This window comes from Leucoraja erinacea, chromosome 28 (assembly GCF_028641065.1).
Source record: "Leucoraja erinacea ecotype New England chromosome 28, Leri_hhj_1, whole genome shotgun sequence".
Classification (NCBI taxonomy): domain Eukaryota; kingdom Metazoa; phylum Chordata; class Chondrichthyes; order Rajiformes; family Rajidae; genus Leucoraja; species Leucoraja erinaceus.
In genome coordinates, this window is record NC_073404.1 from 29,380,023 (window position 1) to 29,398,814 (window position 18,792).

The 18,792-nt window shown below is 43.4% G+C and overlaps 1 protein-coding gene across 2 annotated transcripts in view; it reads right to left on the reverse strand.

The window, feature by feature from the left end:
• The window catches only part of acaca (acetyl-CoA carboxylase alpha), a 212,138-nt gene that overhangs the window by 44,469 nt on the left and 148,877 nt on the right, over positions 1-18,792 (reverse strand). For both annotated transcript variants that reach the window (XM_055658137.1, XM_055658138.1), the window contains 3 exons: positions 5,388-5,531; positions 3,951-4,071; positions 1,608-1,704 (listed from right to left, as the gene is read on the reverse strand). In XM_055658137.1, coding sequence (XP_055514112.1) covers positions 1,608-1,704; positions 3,951-4,071; positions 5,388-5,531 — 362 coding nt within the window. The remainder of the gene's footprint in view (positions 1-1,607; positions 1,705-3,950; positions 4,072-5,387; positions 5,532-18,792) is intronic.

Sequence of the window (18,792 nt, forward strand, 5' to 3'; positions counted from 1 at the left end):
ACACGATATACAGTAAACAATTAAGAATAAAACATTATTATTTAAACATGTGAAGAATGAAATAAAATACAGACGAAAAAGGAGGCTACAGATGTTTGGTTGTTGAATAGAGCTACTGCTCGTGGAAAAAAGCTGTTTTAGCCCAGCCCAAGGACCTGTTTTCATGCTGTCTCTCTAAACTAAACACATATTTTAGTTGAAGTTTATTATTGTCATGTATTCTGCAGCACAGTGAAAAGCTTTGTTTTGCATGCTATCCAATTAGATGAAATAATACTCTACATGAACTCAATCAAGGCAAACTCTGGTATAATTGATAGAGCAAAGGGGAAGATACAGAGTGCAGAATGTAGCTCTCAGCATTGTGGCGCTACCAGCTGCTAATGGTAGTCTTAGAGAGCTCACTTTCAGACCAATGAGCAGTGTGACAGATTCTCAGATTCTGATGGAGATGACAAACTCCATGAAGTGCTAGGTGACTGCTCTCAATGAGAGGGCAAATAAATAGATGACACCCATTCCTACTCACCCCACCAAATGTATTGTTTCCTACACAGCTAAATCAATGCTTCTATGAAACAAACTCTTGTGACTGTTAAGACTTTATAGATCCAGGCCCTATTAAACCACTCAGCCAAGAGGGTGACAAAGTATTTTAACCACCCTTTGTCTGTTTTGTTTAGTTTAGAGATACAGGGTGGAAACAGGCCATTCGGCCCACCAAGTCCTATCCACTAGTCCACTAGCACTGTCCTACACACGAGACAATTTTACCAAAGCCAATTAACCTACAAACCTGTAGGTCTTTAGAGTGTGGTGGGAAAACCGGAGCACCCGGAGAAAACCCACGCGGTCACAGGAAGAACTTACTGACAGCACCCATAGACAGGGTCAAACCCGGGTCACTGGCGCTGTGAGGCAGCAACACTATGCCGCCCATAACAGAGCTTGTTTCCGTTGGAAGCAATGTTGAAATAGTGAGTTTTTGGAGGTAAACTATATATTTTCAGCAAACATTAAATTAATTTGTGATGGCACCACCAAACCTCTCATCTGGTACAATGCTACTGAGAAGGCCATTGTTGTGAAGTGGACAAGTGTGGACATGGATGGCCTTTGAGATTTGTGCAGTTTTGTGTAGTTTCATCTCACACTTTTATTTGTATCTTGCCAGCTGATGATGCACTGCCAAAACTCCAAACAGTATGGATAATTTTCTGCATTCACAGGATTCCAAATGAAATGATAATCCTTTTTTTCCAAGCACACACCCTTTGAGAGCAGGTTCACAACATCTGATCCTGATCGAAATGTCACCTGCCAATGATGTCTCTCAGGGCTAGCGGAATCAAGGGATATGGGGAGAAGGCAGGAACTGGGTACTGATAGTGGATGATCAGCAATGATCACATTGAATGGCGGTGCTGGCTCGAAGTGCCAAACGGCCTACTCCTGCACCCATTTTCTATGTTTCTATGAGAAGAAAAAAAAGAAAAATTGGAGTCTCACCTATCCTTGATTGATCAGTTGGCAGGGTTGGGCGAGGGTGGAAGTGGGATAGAGGAGGGAGAATGAAATTATTGATAATGAATAATCTTATTGCTTACCTGGCTCTTCCCACCACCACCGTCTGTGCCCATGGCTGCATCATTTCCATGAAGGATCCATTGTCAAAGAAGCCATTCTGCCATTGTCCTTTTTGTGCTGTATAAACAACGTAAGCTGTGACTTTGTGTGATTTTTATTTCCATTTATGAATGACCGATTCGTTCATTCATTCACTAGTTTAGTTTAGTTAAGAGGTACAGCATGGCAACAGGCCCTTCAGCCCAACGAGACCATGCCGACCGTCGATCACCCGCTCATCCCATTTCTATGTTATTCCACTTTCTCATCCATTCGCTACACTCCAGGGGGAATTTAGAGGCCGATTAATTTATAAACCCGTATGTTTTTTGGGAAGTGGGAGGAAATCAGAGCATCCGGAGGAAATCCACGCAGTCACAGTGAGAACGTGCAAACTCCACATTGACATCACCTGAAGTCAGGGTCGAACCTGGTAGAACCTTCGTGAGGCAGCGGTTCTACCATCTGTGCCACTGTTTTGCAAGATTGTAATTTGAGTGAGGTTCACCACAATGCTGCCTGGATTAGAGGGAATTAACCGATTGGAGAGAACTGACGGACTTGGATTGATTTTTCTGGAACCTCAGAGGCAGCGGGGAGACCTGATAGGTATATATCAGGGATAGGGTAGACAGTCAGAACGTTTTTCCCCCAGAGTGGAAATATCAAAGACTCGAGGGCACAGCTTTACGGCGAGAGGGGCAAGGTTTAAAGGTGGTTGCCTGGAACGCGTTGCCAGGGGTGATGATGGACTCAGGTATCACAGTGTCATTTAAGAGGCTTTTTATTATGTACATGGATAAAGTAGGGAGTGAAGCATACTGATCATGGGCAGGCAGAGGAGATTAGTCCAACTTGGTATCATGTTCGGCATAGGCATTGTGGTCCGAAGGGTCTGTTTGTGTGTTGTACTAACAATCTTGAACCGTTCCCCAGCTATGAAGATAATTATGACCAACAGCTGGATCTTCACAAAACTGGTATACAGTGAGGTTCGCCAGAGATAGACAAAGAGTGCTGAAGTAACTCAGCAGGTCAGGCAGCATCTCTGGAGAACATGTGCTCCGGTTTTTCTCCCACATCCTAAGAAACTTGTGGGTTTGTAGAGTAATTGGCTTCTGTAAATTTCCCCTAGTGTGTCGGGAATGGACGAGAAAGTGGGATAACATAGAATGTGTTCTCCAGAGATAGACACAGAGTGCTGAAGTAACTCAGTGGGTCAGGCAAGACTTCTGGAGGAAGATTTCCTGACACTCTGAGTTACTAAAGCACTCGCGTCCTTTTGTGCAAACCAGCATCTTCAGTTCCTTCTTTCCACAATGAGGTTCACGAATTTATAGCCAAAGCCACTCACAACCTGTCCCATCACAGATAGAAGGTTCCAAATTATTTTAAAATTACACACCTCGCCCTTTAAATACAATCATCCTTGCAGCCATTTCGCAGACATGAAAATTAACTATGCTTCTCCTTGCTGACTGAAGTTGGGGATAAAAAAATAATTTGATAGTGGGTTTGGAGGAATGGCTCAGTAAATTAGCAGGGTTACATGGATAAAAAACAATACATAGCACAAAAAGCAATTTAAACCCCAGAGGTTTAGATAAGCAATCGTGTTGGCTTAATCACTTCAGCAAGTGTTTTAATCAAAAGTCAAACTGTAATTACCATATTGTTAGTCTACTTCTCAATCCATGTGACTTCGACCCTGTGCTATAATGTTGCCATCAATCCTGAAATTATCTTGAAGTCAGGTGTCGGTGGCTGCCTTTTACATTCCAAAGCTGTGTTTGTTGTCAATATGAAGAATATCACACTGCCATCTTCCGTAATAAATTACTTTAACTTTTAACCTATAGGAGATCTGAAGTAACTTATCATTAGGAATCATCTGCTCTTTAAACCTCTCACTAAATTAGGAGCTGGAGTCACCAGAAACACTGCTGTGGCAGCATTCTGGAGACATGTACAATTACCTGAATACAAGATAATGAATACTCAAACAAGTGGCTACTTTGGTGCAGCTGGGCATGTCTTTCTCACCGTACTTAATTCTTTAAACCCCCATAAAGAGCGTGCATCCATCAAGCTTCCCCCCACCCCCACTTTTAGTCTGAAGGATCCCGACCCAAAATGTCACCCATCCTTTTTCTCCGGAGATGCTGCCTGAGTTACTCCAGCCTTTTGTGCCCATCTCAAATCAAAAAGTATTACGTTGATGTCACCTCTAACCTTGGTTACTCAAGTAAGAGTTCCCCACAATGCTGAGAATGCCCCACAGTGTCATTTATTGTAACTGAAGCACACAATTTTATTTTCCTTACTTGGGTGAAGTCGTCCCGACAGCATCCACCGAGGATCATAAGGGGCTTTTGTTGGAAGAAAGTCAATATCTCGGTCAACGGGATCCTTGGGGTTGAGGATAGGCACGGAACTTGAAATATTCTACAGACAAAATGATTTTTTAAACTTGCATTAAACAATTCCAGAAATACAAACAAGAAATTTCTACCTCAAGCACAGTAAAGCAAATAAATAAGTTATTGAAAGTTCACCCATGGTGATTTCCCCCCCGAGAAATCTTTGCCAAGACCAATAAAGGTTGCCCGTAGGTCAATAAGATAATAATCCAACAAAGGTACAAATATCCTTCATCCAGTCACCTTCAAATCAATTTAGTTTAGTTTACAGATACAGCACAAAGCAGACCCTCCAGCCCACTGAATCCACCACGACCAACGATCACCCGTTCACACTAGATCTTAGATCTATCTTCTCTCACTTTCCCATCAGCTCTCGACACACTCGGGGTGATTTACAGCGGCCGATTGACTTATAAACCCAAGCGTCATTGAGATGTGGGAAGAAACCGGGGCACCCAGAGAAAACCCACATGGTCACAGGGAGAACAGTCACACAAAGACAGCACCTGAGGTCAGGATCGAACCCGTACCTTTGGTGCTGTCAGGCAGCAGTTCTTTCAGCTACCACTGTGGGGCATCTTTCCACAATGCCTATACTTAAAAAAGTCAACTAAAGCAGTTTAAAAAAAATTCCACCAGATAAGTTGCACCAGGTTTTATTAAGGGGAATGTTCTCCCATGTCTATCTTCAATCATTAACATCTGTCAATTGTGTAAAGTTGTGGCTTATTGTTGATTAAAAGTGCATCAGTGCACATCCTTGTTAAGTTTGCAGACGTGGAAATTAGTAGCTACATAGTTTGCAACTGTATCTATTATCGTAGATTGTGCCCGTAATAGTAAATAGTGCATGTCATCACCTATTAAATGAACAAAACAATTTGTACAACATTGCCTCAAAGGGCGGTACAGTTGTGGCAGTGGTAGGGTTGTTGCCTTACAGCGCCAGAGACCCGGGTTCAATCCTGACTACAGGTGCTGTCTGTACGGAGTTTGTAGTCTCCCCGTGACCTCGTGGGTTTTCCTCGACTTTACTAGTCACTTTCCTTGACTGTACATTAAAACAAGGGTTTCCCAAACTGGGGTAAATTTCACCTACCCAGGGGGTAAATTTGTTGATTGTGGATTTGTACATATTTTTTCTCATTGACTGACTGTGTTTGGTTCTGGTATACCGGTATCTGTTCATCATTAGTTGTTCATAAATAAGTGAAATAACATTGGTATGTGCTATTAAAGTTGCCAGTGTTAACGGGACGAGAAAGGTTAGGAACTCCTGCATTAAAAGATCATGAAGATTTGTGCACAGCATCTGAAAATCGAAGTTGGAATACCAACCTTTGGCATGTAGGACAGCCACTGGAGAACGGTAACAACTCCCTCGAAGTCGTCGTAGACAGTTGTGTGGGTCACGCCATTGTTGTACATGATCTGGACCCCACCCAGCTGGTTGTTGGACGTATACACCTCTCGACCCAGCACCTATGAGATTTGAAATCAAAAGCAAATTAAACATTGAAAATTAATTTAAAAAAAAAAAAAAATCAAAAATAAACTTTATTCAGAATAGAAAATATATACAAACATAAATTGTCCAAAAAACTCTTCACATCATCTCAATGTCAAATGTCAAACATTCAATAGTGCCTGACCCAGTGGTATTCACACCTATCTTTGCACAAAACAGCCATTCCGCTCATGTAGCCCCCTGGGGTGATATCCTTTCCCTAGTTTGAGGGGTGTCCCCACCGGTCTCTGCCCCTCAATATCCAGCAGCGGAAGAACCCTAGACTGTGGTCTGCCCACACAGAGCCTTGCGTCCCTCAGCACATACTGCTGCAGTCCGGAATGGGCCAGTCGGCAGCAGTCCCTGACAGATATCTCACTGTGTTGGGAGACCAACACAGTTTTGGGTCGACCAAAAAGCATCTTTTGGTGCGTTCAACATCTTCCAGCAGCATTAAGGCGCAGTGGTACAGTTGCTGCCTTACAGCGCCAAAGACCTGGGTTCAATCCTGACTATGGTGCTTTCTGAACAGAGTTTTTATGTTATCCCTGTGACCATGTGGGTTTTCTCCGGGTGCTCTGGTTTCCTCCCACACTCCAAAGACGTACAGGTGTGTAGGTTAATTGGTTTCTGTAAGTTGTACAAATTGTTCCTAGTGTGTGTAGGTTAATGTACAGGGTGATTGCTGGTCGGCACGGACTCGGTTGGCTAAGGGCCTGGTTACGTGCTGCATCTCTTAAATCTAAAGTCACTTGATGTCAGTCTGCAAATGTGTACCAATAACAATAAAACAAGTGTATCCCAGCTTTGATGGCTCAGTGGCAGCATGTCATTCTATCGCAGGTGGGAAGGCACCCATTGCAGCTGGGTGAACCTTGCTTAGGGGTGTGTGTGTGTGTGTGTGTGTGTGTGTGTGTGTGTGTGTGTGTGTGTGTGTGTGTGTGTGTGTGTGTGTGTGTGTGTGTGTGTGTGTGTGTGTGTGTGTGTGTGTGTGTGTGTGTGTGTGTGTGTGTGTGTGTCTGCGTGCGCGCAGAGTGTGACTGGGGTGAGTTTGTCTAGGCTGCAGCATCTTCTGGTAACACAAACTGGTACAGAAGGGTTATTGTACATGTATTCAGTATTCACACAAGAGTGGGCAGGTGACATAAATGCAAGAAAATCAGGGAAATACCACTCAACTGTAAGAATATACTTGATATCCAAGGCGATACAAATTCTCAGATGCAAATTCTCTAATATTTTACTATGTTTTAAAAATCAAAAATATAAACCGCATTGTTCATTCACTGGTCAACTTTAATCAGTATGTTCAATGAGCAGATGAATGAATATACCCAGATATGTCTTTTATAGATTGTACCGTTGGAAAGGAGATGACGAGGGATTTCTTTGGTCAGAGGGTGGTGAATCTGTGGATTTCATTGCCACAGACGGCTGTGGAGAAGCTAAGTCATTGGGTATTTTTAAGGCGGAGATTGAAGATCGGTAAGGGTTGTGGAGAAGGCAGGAGACTGGGGTTGTGAGTGAAGATAGATCAGCTATAATTGAATGGCTGAGCAGGCTAAATGAGCCCAATGGCCTAGTTTTGATTCTATGACTTACGGACTTAGGCTGACTGGTATCAGATTCTACTGGGTAAAATAAAATATCAAAAAGGTAAATGCAGCGTACTAAGGTCCCTTTGAAGTATATCAGGCAAAAATTAAAATTACAATTCTAGAAATCTGATTTAATAAACCACAACGACTTTCCAGATACATAGCTCCATATAGAATATGGAGGACACTACACTGTAAATACCAACCATCAATTTTGTTTTTACCAATGTTTACAAAACTGATTTGCAGTATTTCAGTTTTTAACAACATTTGAGCCAGTAGAGCAACATAACATATTTTTTGGTCAACGATGAGCGGTTTTGTACCACGGGGACGAACAGGAAATTAAACCCTTGTTGAGGTGTACAAGATCTTGAGGGGCATGGATGAAGTGAACGCTCAGTCTTTTTTCAAGGTTCGAGGATTCTAAAACCAGAGGGCATAACCTTAAGGTAAGAGGGGAGGGATAACAGAAGAACTTCAGGGGAAAAACTTTCACTCAGAAGGTAGTCCACACCTGGGACAAGCTGCCAGGGAAAGCTACAGAAGCAGATACAATCACGATTTTTAAAAGATTTTTGTATAGATATATGGATAGGAAGGGATTTGAGAGCGGACCAAATGGGACTAGCCCAATATGCCCACGGATAGCATGGATAAGGTGAGCCGAAGGGCCTTCTCTGCTTTCTTTCCTAGTTCTATGACTATAAAAACAATACCCCTTTCTGAGGTAAAGTCTCCAGATCAGGTGACACAGTGGCGCAGCTATAGTTTTGCTGCCTCACAGCGCCAGAAACTCGGGTTCGACCCTGACTGCGGGTGCTGTCGGCGCGGAGTTTGAAGGTTCTCCCTGTGACTGCGCGGGTTTCTTCCGGGAGGTTTCGATTTCCACCCACACTCCACAGACGTGCAGGTTTGTAGATTAATTGGCCTCGGTAAAAATTGTCCCTAGTGTGTGTGGGATAGTGTTAGTGTACAGTGGTCAGCGCAGACTTGGTGGGCTGATGGTCCTGTTTCTGCGCTGTATCTCTAAAGTTTAAAGTATGACAGGGTCCCTGATTTTAAGAGCTAGATAGGGCTCTCAGCGGAGTCAGGGGATCTGGGGAGAAGGCAGGAACGGGGTACTGATTGGGGATGATCAACCATGATCACGTTGAATGGCGGTACTGGCTTGAAGGGCCGAATGGCTACTCATGCACCTATTGTTTATTGATTCAATTCTAAATTGTATGCAGTTATCAATCGTTAATAATAGAAGTGATGCCATAGATGCAGGCATCCTGTTGGTCATTATTGACTCGGATAACGCCTGCAATATGCTCTTCCACCCAACCTCGGGGACAAGGACATTATCTACTATTTTCTGCCATGCACCCAACTCTGCCAGAAGGACAAGTAGGGAATTTAGGCACAAACAAGGATTAAGCATCGCTGTGAATCACTTTCTGGTCCAGTGTTCTCACTGAGATGGTCGTCAGAGAGTATTCGAGATCAGTACTGAGTGGAATCATATTTAACAGCAGTCAACTTAAAGCAGGGGAACAGGAGATCAATTGGCACTGTGAAGCATGTTAACGTGGAAAGCATTCTCGCATTTACAGCACGTGAAATTTAAAACATTAAGTACCAGTAGATTTGTGCTTCAGGTAACATTTTGACATTGTTGGGCATAGAGGTCACAGTTTCCCAGCCACATTGTGCAGTGACAAAATATGCAAACGAAAGTGTTAGCAGAATTCCCCACTTCCAGACGTGCCACTGGGTCTAAAGACTTATACTGCCATTGCCCAGACTGCTCTCCATATCACTCAGATGGCAAAAACACTCGAGCTACATCTGCCTGTGATTGCCACAATTTTCAAACCACCTGTAACCATTCTTGTTTAAGAAAGAACTGCAAAACGTCTCGACCCGAAACGTCACCCATTCCTTCTCTCCATAGATGCTGCCACTCCTGCTGATTTACTCCAGCATTAGACAATAGATGCAGGAGAAGGCCATTCGGCCCTTCGAGCCAGAACCGCCATTCAATGTGATCATGGCTGATCATCCCCAATCAGTACCCCGTTCCTGCCTTCTCCCCATATCCCCTGACTCCGCTATTTTTAAGAGCCCTATCTAGCTCTCTCTTGAAAGCATCCAGAGAACCGGCCTCCACCGCCATCTGAGGCAGAGAATTCCACAGACAGGCAGAGAATTCCACAGACTGTGTCACACATTGTGTGTCTACCATTCGTGCTTAGTTTAGTTTAGAGTTAGAGCATGGCAGGCCCTTCGGCCGAAAGAGTCCGTGCCGACCAGCGATCACCTCATACACTAGCACTATCCTACACACTAAGGACAATTTACAAATTTAAAGAAGCCAATTAACATACAAACTTGTACATCTTTGGAGTGTGGGAGGAAACCGGAGCACCCGGAGAAAACACGTGCAGGTCACGGGGAGAACGTGCAAACTCTACACAGACAGCACCCGTAGTCAGTATGGAACCCGGGTCTCTGGCGCTGTGAGGCAGCAACTCTACCGCTGCGCCACCGTGCCACCGTCAGTTTAAAACATTGAGTACCAGTAAATTTGTGCTTCAAGTAACATTTTGACATTGTCGTGTATAGAGGCAGCAGTTTACCAGACAATTTATGCAGTGGCAAAATATGCAGAAAAAGATTCCCACTAAAATTCCCCACTTCCAGACATGGCACTGGACCTAAAGACTTTCTAGGCATGGCCCAGACTGGCATGGTGGCTGCTCTCCATTTCACTCAGTTGGCAAGAGACTTGCGCTACATCTGCCTGTGATGATCCTTGCCTGCAGGTGTCAATCTAATATCGATTCTAAAGCTCTCAGTATTAAGCAACAGGGACTAAGCAGAAGGAGTGATCGACCAGCGATCACTCCCTCTGTCCATACCCTCGGGGTGGAATCCAAGGGATGCCAGGAGTCGGCAGCAGCTCGACATTCTGCCTGGCAGTGTAGGCATTTGTAATAACACTTCTGTGCCACGGGTAGTTTATTTTATGAGGAGGGAAGCACATCAATGCAAGCCAAACACATCAGTCTGGCACAGTCTGCAATAAAACACAGGCTGAGATCTCGACTGCATCGGAAAGATATACCGCGCTATAAAAACCAGCAGCACAGTTTATGCAGTAAACAAGCTCAGCGCTTCCCCTCTCCGTGGCAAAGTCTCCTCAGCCCAGGTTCCTCATTACACGATTTATGCGATGATAATTCTAAACACACAGGATGATAGCTCACCTGTGACAGTGAATTACCGGTGTTCTTCCACCAGTGTGAAAGACACATAACTCACCGACACTGCAGGTGTAAGCAAGAGTTTACGACGGGTTTTTCACATGCAAAAGAAATAACTGGAGCCCCCCTGCAAGTTTAAAGGAAGCAATTCACTATTTCTGGAAAATACTTTAACTGCTCTAAAATTATAACGTCTAAATTAAATAGTGAAAATTAAACACCTTACATCAAAAGTTCTTCCCAGAATAAATCTGGGTGGAGTTACTATAGTTATGCAGGTGAGGAAACCACACTATGCCATAATAAGGCATGTTACAATCTAGCGAGTTTAGTTTAGTTTAGAGACACACCGCGGAAACATGCTCTTTGGCCCACCAAGTCTGCACTGATCAGCGATCCCCGCCTATTAACACGATCGTACACACACTAGGGACAATTTACAATTTTTGTCAAAGCCAATTAACCTACAAACCTATACATCATTGGAGTGTGGGAGGAAACCGGAGCAACTGGGGAAATCCCACGGGGTCACAGGGGAGAACACACAATTTTGTACAGACAGCACCCATGGTCAGGATGGAACACGGGTCTCTGGTGCTGTGACGCAGCAACCCCCATGGTGTTGTTACATACATAGTCAGACATAGTTCGTGTCTTTTGTTACCAGTGCTTGAGACACACTGAATTCATATGTCTGGTAATCTTCCAATTCTTTTTGGAACTGTGCCTCTGCAGGTCATTGACTTGCAAAGCAGACAAATGAGAACTTACTTTAACATCTCAAGGTAAGTGTTAATTCAAACAGCAACAAGTAATTCTACAACCTTAGCTACTGTTATTCACCTAGCTGTATGTGGTTGCAAATTACTTCATATTTTCTCAAGGGTATTAATCTGCTACTTTTATTAGTTAGACCTTTCTATCTCGCCCCTTGCCAATGTGAACCATTTACTTATCAACAGAGGCACAGCTGGTGGAGTTGCTGCCTCAAAGAGGTTCTGACCCAGGTTCGATCCTGACCTCAGGTGCTGACAGTGCAGAGTTAATTTAGTTTAGTTTAGTTTAGTTTATTGCCACGTGCACTGAGGTACAGTGAAAAGCTTTTTGTTGCGTGCTAGCCAGTCAGCGGAAAGACTATACGTGATTATAATCGAGCCATCAATAGTTTGCATGTTCTCCCCGTGACCGCGTGGGTTTCCTCCGGGTGCTCCGGTTTCCTCCCATATCCCAATGACGTGCAGGTTTGTAGTTTAATCTCCCTCTGTAAATGGCCGCTAGTGCGTAGGGAGAGGATGAGAAAGTGGGGTAACATAAAATTATTGTGAACGGGTGATTGATGGTCGGCGTGGGTCAGTGGGCCGAAGGGCCTGTTTCTAGGTTTCTATGCCAGTAATAAGCTAACACTGAATAAAGACCAATTGCACCAAATATGCAATTTCACATCAACAAACCAACAGAAAACGACATTAATGCATCACAAAGATAAACACAACGTGCTGGAGTAATTCAGGGGGTCAGGCAGCATCTCTGGAGAAAAAGGGTAGGTGACGTTTTTGGGTCAGGACCCTTCTTCAGACTGAAAGTAGGGCATGGTGGTGGTGGGGGAGTTAGAGGCCTGGAGGCGAGACCAGGACCAATCAAGGCCGGCCACAAATGACCTCAGGCAGGGTGGTGTCTGTCTGTCGGTCCTTTGTTGGGTGAGGAAGGTGTGATCTCAAGAGAAATAATGTGGAGACACTCTTGAATCTTGAGAACTATGGAACAGGTAAAACAACTAGGGGAAAGGGTTCAAGAAGGAACTGCAGATGCTGGAAGATCGAAGGTACACAAAAATGCTGGAGAAACTCAGCGGGTGCAGCAGCATCTATGGAGCGAAGGAAATAGGTGACGTTTCGGGCCGAAACCCTTCTTCAGACAGGGGATGAGGGGAAAGGGGATGGGAGTATAAAATGAAGTTACTTAAAATTGGAGAATTCAATGTTCATACCGCTGGGTTGTAAGCTGTCCAAACAAAATACGAGTCTCCTTCATACACTTGGTTTCAATTCACTGTTCCTCCAATTTTCAAGCGGCCTTACTTTGGTAATACATCGCCTTTAGTGCATCAAAATATTCCAAGGCTCTTCACATAATATTTTACTCAAGGCTTTTCACGCAGACAACGAAGTGGCTGCACACGTATAACTAGTCACACAAGGCTTTTGGCAACTATACATGAATCGAGATATTAACTATTTAGGAGTGCTGATATGCCGTACCAGCGCACACCGTCATTAAAAATGCACTGACATTAGATTTTAGAGATATAGTGTGGGAACATGCCCGAGTTCGTGCCGACCAGCGATCGCCCCGTACACGAGCAATGTCCGACACACCGGGAACAATTTACAATTTCTTGTAGAACGCTCTTTTGGGATTTGTCAAGAAAATATCTGCTACTTTCTACACAAAAGCCTTTTAACATTCACACCACCACTCTGTGAGTTAGTCACTTCATTTTGTAATTACCACTTCTCATATGAAATTAATATATTAGCCACTACATTTAACATAACGAAACTTTCATCAGTTTACTAATTATATTCAATTAGTGATCTACTGATATTTAATTTTTTTTTTAATCCACACTTACAATATGTTTTATAAACTAATTGTGTTCTCACAGGTGTTAATCACATTTTGGCCAAACCTGTTTTTAGCTCTTTCCTTTTGAAAATCAACTATTTTCTCCCAATAAAAATTGAAAAGCCTTTATAGAATAAGGCATTGTCCAGGATGAAAATGTTAGAGTAGAAGGCAGAACTTGAGGTTAAAGGAAATGTGCGGTGACGTGTTTTTTTTATTTGGACGGTGGTGGGGACCTGAAACATGCTGCCAGGAGTAGTGGTGGAGGGATATAATTGTGATATTTATGAGGCTTTTAGACAGGCACATGGATATGCAGGGAATGGAAGGATATGGATCTCGTACAGGCAGAGAAGATTAGTTTATCTTGGCATTATGTTCGGCACGGACATTGTGGGCCAAACGGCCAGATTCTGTGCCGTACTGTTCAGTGTTCTCTGAATGTTTGTTTAGGGGATGAGGTTCTCAACAATAGCGCTTAATGTAAAAAGTTTCCAAAAATTGTGCTTCAACTGTTGCTGCAGATATGGTTGATAAAGAAATGCGAATGAAACTAAAACTCGTCAACACTCAACCACAAAATAGATTCACCCTGACCATTCCTTTTGGTGATACTCCCAGACCCGTTGAGTTACTCCAACACTTTGCGTCTTGTTCTACATTTCCTTCACTTGAGTTACGGATTCTCAACATGACAGAACCTGGGAGCAAAGGTACTACACAGTCAATGGCTTCAAAGCATGGGACACTTAACTATACAAAAGCTTAAAGGTAGACTGCAAATGCTGGAGAAACTCAGCGGGTGAGACAGCATCTATGAAGAAGGGTCTCGACCCAAAAAGTCGCCAATTTCTTCTCTCCATTGATGCTGCCTCACCTGCTGAGTTTCTCAGGCATATTTTGTCTATCTTTAATTTTTCCGGCATCTGCAGTTCTTTCTTATATAAAAGCTTAACCCATTCGTGTCATATTCTCATCTTATTCATTTTACACTTACACAATAACCTTATGTTGGAAGACACAAAATGCTGGAGTAACTCAGCGGGTCAGGCAAAACTCTGGAGAAATTGCATAGATGACATTTCTGGTGGGGGCCCTAAACATCATATTTCCATTTTCTTTGGAGATGCTGAGTTACTCCAGCACTTTTAATCTTTTTTGTGAACTAGCATCTGCAGTTCCTTGTGTCCCCAACCTGACATTGGGGTTTAGATATGTTCTGATGTACCGCTACATTTTGGCACGTCAAAAGACGAGTTAGGGACTTGTTAAGATAACATGAAAATAAAGAAGCAATGAATATAACAAACCAGGAAAAGCCTAACTATTAGTACAAATCCTTCAAGTCTGAAGAAATGGTCCCAACCTGAATTGTCACTGAATCATTCCCTCCACAAATGCTGCTTGACCCGCTGAGTTCCTACAGCACTTCAAGTTCAAGTTACATTTATTGTCACATACACCAATTGGTACAGTGAAATGTGAGTTACCATACAGCCACACAAATAAAATAAAAAACAAAACACAACACTATAGAATTTAACATGAACATGCTACTTGAACATGTATTTGAACAAACTCACGAAGTTTGATATTTTTCAATCTCCAGACACTGAGTGTCTCCACTCGGAGCATCAGTGCCTGAGGAAGATTAGTTTTTACTGTTGTACGTTAGGAATTTAATCTTGAAGCCAACAAGTCGCATTGGTGATGAGCCCACCTTCAATTGTGTGCATTAATTTAGTTTTGTTTAGACATTCAACATGGAAACAGGCCCTCCGAGACCACGCCGACCATCGATCACCCGTTCACACTGGTTCAACGTTATTCCACTTCCTCATCCACTCCGTACACACTGGGGGCAATTTTACAGAGGCCAATTTTACCTACCAACCCACACGCTTTTAGGATGTGGGAAGAAACGGAGCACCCGGAAGAAACCCACGCGGTCATAGGGTGAACGTGCAAACACCACACAGATAGCACCCAAGGTCAGGATCGAACCCGGGTCTCTGGCGCTGCGGGGCAGCAACTATTTAATTTAATACACCAATATAACGTCACGTACAAAGATGCCACAAACAACAGCATACTGCAGACCACCCAAGACCATGTGAGAGCTGAGAGCCTGTGCAGAAATTGTTTATTTTTTCAAAGAAAATATCTATTAATGTCACCGAAGTGCTTGCACTTGTCAGCACTTTCATGGTATAAGCAGATTTTCATCGCTCATGCGTTAAGCGGTCAGGGTCAGCAGTTGTGAAAATATGATCGCACACATGGAACCCGTCTGCTCCCCTCTGTTTCAACCAGACACCAGGCACAGGGTGCAACCTATTAATGTAAATGACAAGTCAGAGCAGAGGAACCATGAACCAAGTACAGCCTAACCTTGAGGGGACTCTGCACTGACACAGACGGATGCTCAGGACTGTCAGCGATGCAATTTCTTTGATATTTAGTGGTGTTCCTTTTATCAGCTTTTCCTTTTGAATACACAGCAAGAGTATTTACTATTTTAACGGCTTTGTAGAATCACTACAGGAAGATTAAACTCAGCAGATTAATAAAATGCATTCACTGAATAGAAATGCTGCCATTGCTAATATTAAATATACAACAGACACCCATCTGGGTCCCAAAGATCATCGTAAGACATAGGAGCAGAATTCGGCCATTCAGCCCATCGGTCTGCTCCGTCATTCGATCTATTTTTCCCTTTCAACCCCATTTTCCTGCATTCTCCATATAACTTCACAACTTTACTAATCAAGAAGCTATCAATAGATGCTCTAAAAATACCCAGTGATTTGCCTTCCACCACTGTCTGTGGTAATCAATTCCACAGATTCACCACCGTCTGGCTAAATAAATTCTTCCTCATCTCCATTCTATTTTATTTTGGGGCTGTGCCTTCTGGTCCTAGACTCTGCCACTACTAGAAACATCTTCTCCACATCTACTCTATCCAGGCCTTTCATTGTCCGAGGTCAGAGGTATCATTTTAGACTTTTTGTGACTCTCATGCAACTGGAGCCAATTTTTTCTGTTGAGGTGGAATTCAAGAGTGTTTTCCTCCCGTACATTTGTTCGGATGGAACTGCCTGAAACAAATCTATTGCTGCATTTAAAAGTTGAAAATGATTGCAGTATTCACTAAAAGACATATTTTTTCTGCCAATGTAATTTCCGCGTGGAGGAAAACGCATGGGAAAATCCATTTTGAACGGCGGCCCATTTCCCCACCAGTTTGAAATGCGCATGTTTATCATCTCACCAGCCTCAACTTCAATATTCAGGAGCAGAATGAATTTTGTGAAGCATATGGATTTGTGAAAAGTAGCATAAACAAGAGATGGCATTGAAGTTGTATAAAACTCTGGCTAGGCAACAAATGGATAGAAAGGGGTTTAGAGAGAGATAATGGCCAAATGTAGGCACATGGGACAAGCAGAGTATACCAAGGTAGGCAAAAGTGCTGGAGAAACGCAGCAGGTGCGGCAGCATCTATGGAGCGAAGGAAATAGGCAACATTTCGGCCCGAAACGTTGCCCAATTCCTTCGCTCCATAGATGCTGCTGCACCCGAGTTTCTCCAGCACTTTTGTCTGCCTTCGAATTTCCAGCATCAGCAGTTCTTTCTTGAACAGAGTTTACCAACTTGGTAAGCATGGGCAAGTTGCGCCAAAGGACTTGTTTCCATGCTATATGACTTTGACTCAGTCAATGTGTAACAATAAACACCCTTAGAAATGGGAAAAATTTGGCTTGGGTGTTATTTTGCATTAAGGATTTGGATCATGTTGCTGTATAAATTGTGCTGGTCATTTCCATGTTGTTGAGAACAGCATTAGCTGTTTTCACTTGTGTGTTTAATTGTCACGTGCTGACTGATTAGCACGCAAGAAAAGTTTTTCAATGTACCTCGGAGCACGTGACAATGAACTAAACTCAAACTCACAAGTGAAAACAGCAAATGCATCATGGAAATGACCAGCACAATCTATACCTTCCTAATCCTTCCTACACATAATCCAAATCCTTAATGTAAAATAACACCCAAGACTAATTTCTCCCATTTCTAATGGTATTTTTGTTAGTAACAGTTGGAACTGCAGAGTCAGATGCTTATCTTGGTACAACATTAAAAATGCTGGAGGAACTCAGCAGGTCAGATAATATCTGTGGAGGGATTGGCAGCCCATGTTTCGAGTCGAGACCCTTCTTCAAACTGATGGAGTAAGAGAGAAAACTGGAAAAATATAGAAAGGGGGGGGGGGTGTGCAACGCTTGACAAGTGGGGAGAGGGCAGGAGAATGTGGTTGAGAGGGAAAGATGCATCAGCTGTGAACTCGATGGTCGAATGGTCTAATTCTGCTCCTATAACTTATGAGACAAAGGCCAGAGGTGAAATGGAGACAAATGGATGTCAGATAAGGAGAAAAGAGGAGTGAAAGCCAAAAGGAAGGATATGGATGGAAGGCGACCGACATAGGGGAAGGGGAAGAGGGAAGGTGAGATAGAATTGAAGGGGTGACTTGGTGATGGGGGATGAGTGTATGAAGGAGGGGAAAGAAGTACAGTGACTGGTGTGGGGTTGGGAGACATGGGAGTGCAAAGGATGGGTATGGGAAAGAGAGGGGGGTGCAGACAGTGTAACTTGAAATTGAGAATTCAATCCAGTGCCTGCTGTTTCTAGTGACGACTGACAAGGGGTTTCGTAAACCAGCAGGCCCGTCCCATAACCCAAACCTTCACTGAGTCCTAGAATCTCAAGTACACACAAAGGAAATGATGGAGTTGGTGCAAAGACCGAATCCTATTTTGTATTCATGCCACTTTATTTTCTCTCTTAAATTAACAGAAGCAATTTCACTCCCAAAATGCCAGTGTGTTTTGTAGCCCAAGGCTTTTTGTGTTTCACGTGTGGTACCACAGTTGCTCGGTTCTTTCCATTTCATACTATTTAAGGCAGTCAGTCTGAACCAGTTACGAGGCTACAAACTGCTACGAGCCCAGTGGATTTGAAAGAATTGAGAAAGTACATGGTTTCAGTGGATGCCTTTCCTTATTTCCCACCCCCTCCCACCATCCCCCACTACAGATTTCTCTGCGTTCTGCCAATGACCCCATAGCTGATTAATAGAAATTATGCTGCCTGAAGGTTATTGCATACATCTCAGTATTTCTACAGTGACTAACGGCTGCCCTATAAAACCTTCCAAGACAGCAAAGAGTGTCCCTGTCACTGTACATGCATGCTGTTGCTATTTAATAGCAATAGTCTGGGATTTGACCTCTCTTTACTGCTAACGTATCTCACCTCTATTCAAATAGTAATGGAGTTTAGCACAATGGAGACAAAAGGCTTTTCGAGATGAAAACTAAATACTTTTAGGCACACTCTGATTCAGAGAGAATGTGCGCGAAAACAAAACAAAAGACATTTAAGAGGCATTTAGATAGGCACATGGTATGCAGGGAATGGAGGAGTGAGTGGTGAGCTTGTGTGGACTTTCAGGTGGCGCAGCGGTAGAGTTGCTGCCTACCAGCGGCAGAGCCGGGTTCAATCCTGACTACGGGTGCCGTCTAAATGGAATTTGTACATTCTCCCCGTGACCTGTGTGGGTTTTCTCCGAGATCTTCGGTTTCCTCCCACATTCCAAAGACATACAGGTTTAGGCTAATTAGCTTGGTAAAATTGTAAATTGTCCCTAGTATGTGTTGGATAGTGTTAGTGTGCGGGAATCGCTGGTCGGT